The sequence below is a fragment of the Tupaia chinensis genome, unplaced genomic scaffold (genome assembly GCF_000334495.1).
Source record: "Tupaia chinensis unplaced genomic scaffold, TupChi_1.0 Scaffold000119_2, whole genome shotgun sequence".
Taxonomy (NCBI): Eukaryota; Metazoa; Chordata; class Mammalia; order Scandentia; family Tupaiidae; genus Tupaia; species Tupaia belangeri.
In genome coordinates this window covers 4,281,317-4,282,955 of record NW_006159586.1, presented here as the reverse complement: position 1 = coordinate 4,282,955, position 1,639 = coordinate 4,281,317, and the positions used below count along the sequence as shown (strand labels likewise).

The following is a 1,639-nucleotide window of genomic DNA, read 5'->3' as shown; positions in this document are numbered from 1 at the left end:
GGGGGGGGGGATCTGTGGCGACCCGTACCCGGGCTCGTGGGCAGAATGAAGGGGTCTGTCTGGTGAGCCATCCCGGAGTTCTGTGATGAGCCATTGTGAGGGTCTGCAGTAGAAGTTTAGTGGGACTCCGGGCGGAGTTTCGTGGGAAACCGGGATGGGGGTTTGCGACGATCCATGCCGGTCAGTCTGTTGTGAGCCGGGCTGTGTCTGTCCAGGGGTTCGCGGGGTAAATAGCGGGGCACCTGTAGGAACCGCGAAGAGAAGTCTGGAATACATCATGTGGTGGTTGTAAGAAGCCCTAGTGGGGGGCGGGTCTGTGAGGAGCCACGCTGGGGGTGCTGTGTGGCGGGTGGTGGGGTGTTGGCATGAGCCCTTGTGGGAGTGCAGATCAGTGATAGAGTGCCAGTGGGAGGGCTGGGGACGCCTGAGGCAGAGTGATGTGGACTTACAAGCAGAATAATGGGGTATTAGGAGCTCAGTGAGGGAGGTCAGTGGGCACCATGGTGGGAAGTCTGGGCAGAGTGTGTGTGTGTGTATGTGGGGGGGTCTATGCTGAGCCTTGATGGAGCTGTGATGGGGAAGATGTATAAGGAGCCGTTTGCGGTTTCCCACAGGAGGGAGATGGTTCCGATGCAGAGCCTCCAGATGCTGGGGAGGACAGTAAGTCGGAGAATGGGGAGAATGCACCTATCTACTGCATCTGCCGCAAGCCAGACATCAACTGCTTCATGATGTGAGCCAGGGCAAGAGAGGCAGGGGGGGCTGACACCTGGCAAGGTAGGTGAAGACAGTGGGGCAGGCCCCTCACATCACCACCGGCCCCATCCTCTGCAGCGGGTGTGACAACTGCAATGAGTGGTTCCATGGGGACTGCATCCGGATCACTGAGAAGATGGCCAAAGCCATCCGGGAGTGGTATTGCCGGGAGTGCCGAGGTAAGGGGGGTGAAATAGAGAAGGCAAGTGGGACTTGTAGGGGAGAGGAGGAAGAATCATAATGGGTGACTGGGTCATGGAGAGTAGTGTTGCTTGTCTGTGCAGAGTGATTGATGGTGTGTAGTGAGCTGGAATGGGGGCTCCATTGTGGTTGCAAAGAGTGGATTCCACAGGAAGGGGCAGCTTTGCTCTGGAGGAGAGCAGAGTGGATGGATAGGACATAGTAAGGGCAGAAGAGAAGAAAGAAGTTCAGGGACCATTCAAATCTCCCAGTGCCAGCCCACCCTGGCCCTCTCTTTTGCCCCACAGAAAAAGACCCCAAGCTGGAGATTCGCTATCGGCACAAGAAGTCACGGGAGCGGGATGGCACTGAGAGAGACAGCAGTGAGCCACGGGACGAGGGTGGAGGGCGCAAGAGGCCTGTCCCGGATCCAGACCTGCAGCGCCGGGCAGGATCAGGGACAGGGGTTGGGGCCATGCTTGCTCGGGGCTCTACTTCGCCCCACAAATCCTCTCCACAGCCCTTGGTGGCCACACCCAGTCAGGTAAGTAGCTGCAGTGATTGGGATGAGTAAAATGGTTCTATTTTGGGTCCTCCTGGGTTCCTGATTTCTTTCTGGGTTCCTTCTCCCAGCATCACCAGCAGCAGCAACAGCAACAGCAGCAGCAGCAGCAGCAGCCGCAGCAGGCGGAAAGCAAAAAGG

At 57.8% G+C, this 1,639-nt stretch overlaps 1 protein-coding gene across 1 annotated transcript in view; it reads left to right on the top strand.

Moving 5' to 3' along the window:
- LOC102484839 (CXXC-type zinc finger protein 1) overlaps positions 1-1,639 on the top strand; it is a 6,181-nt gene that overhangs the window by 434 nt on the left and 4,108 nt on the right. Inside the window, exons 2-5 of the mRNA XM_027770290.1 lie at positions 592-733; positions 835-935; positions 1,245-1,480; positions 1,570-1,599. Of these exons, the coding sequence (XP_027626091.1) occupies positions 592-733; positions 835-935; positions 1,245-1,480; positions 1,570-1,599 (509 nt within the window). The remainder of the gene's footprint in view (positions 1-591; positions 734-834; positions 936-1,244; positions 1,481-1,569; positions 1,600-1,639) is intronic.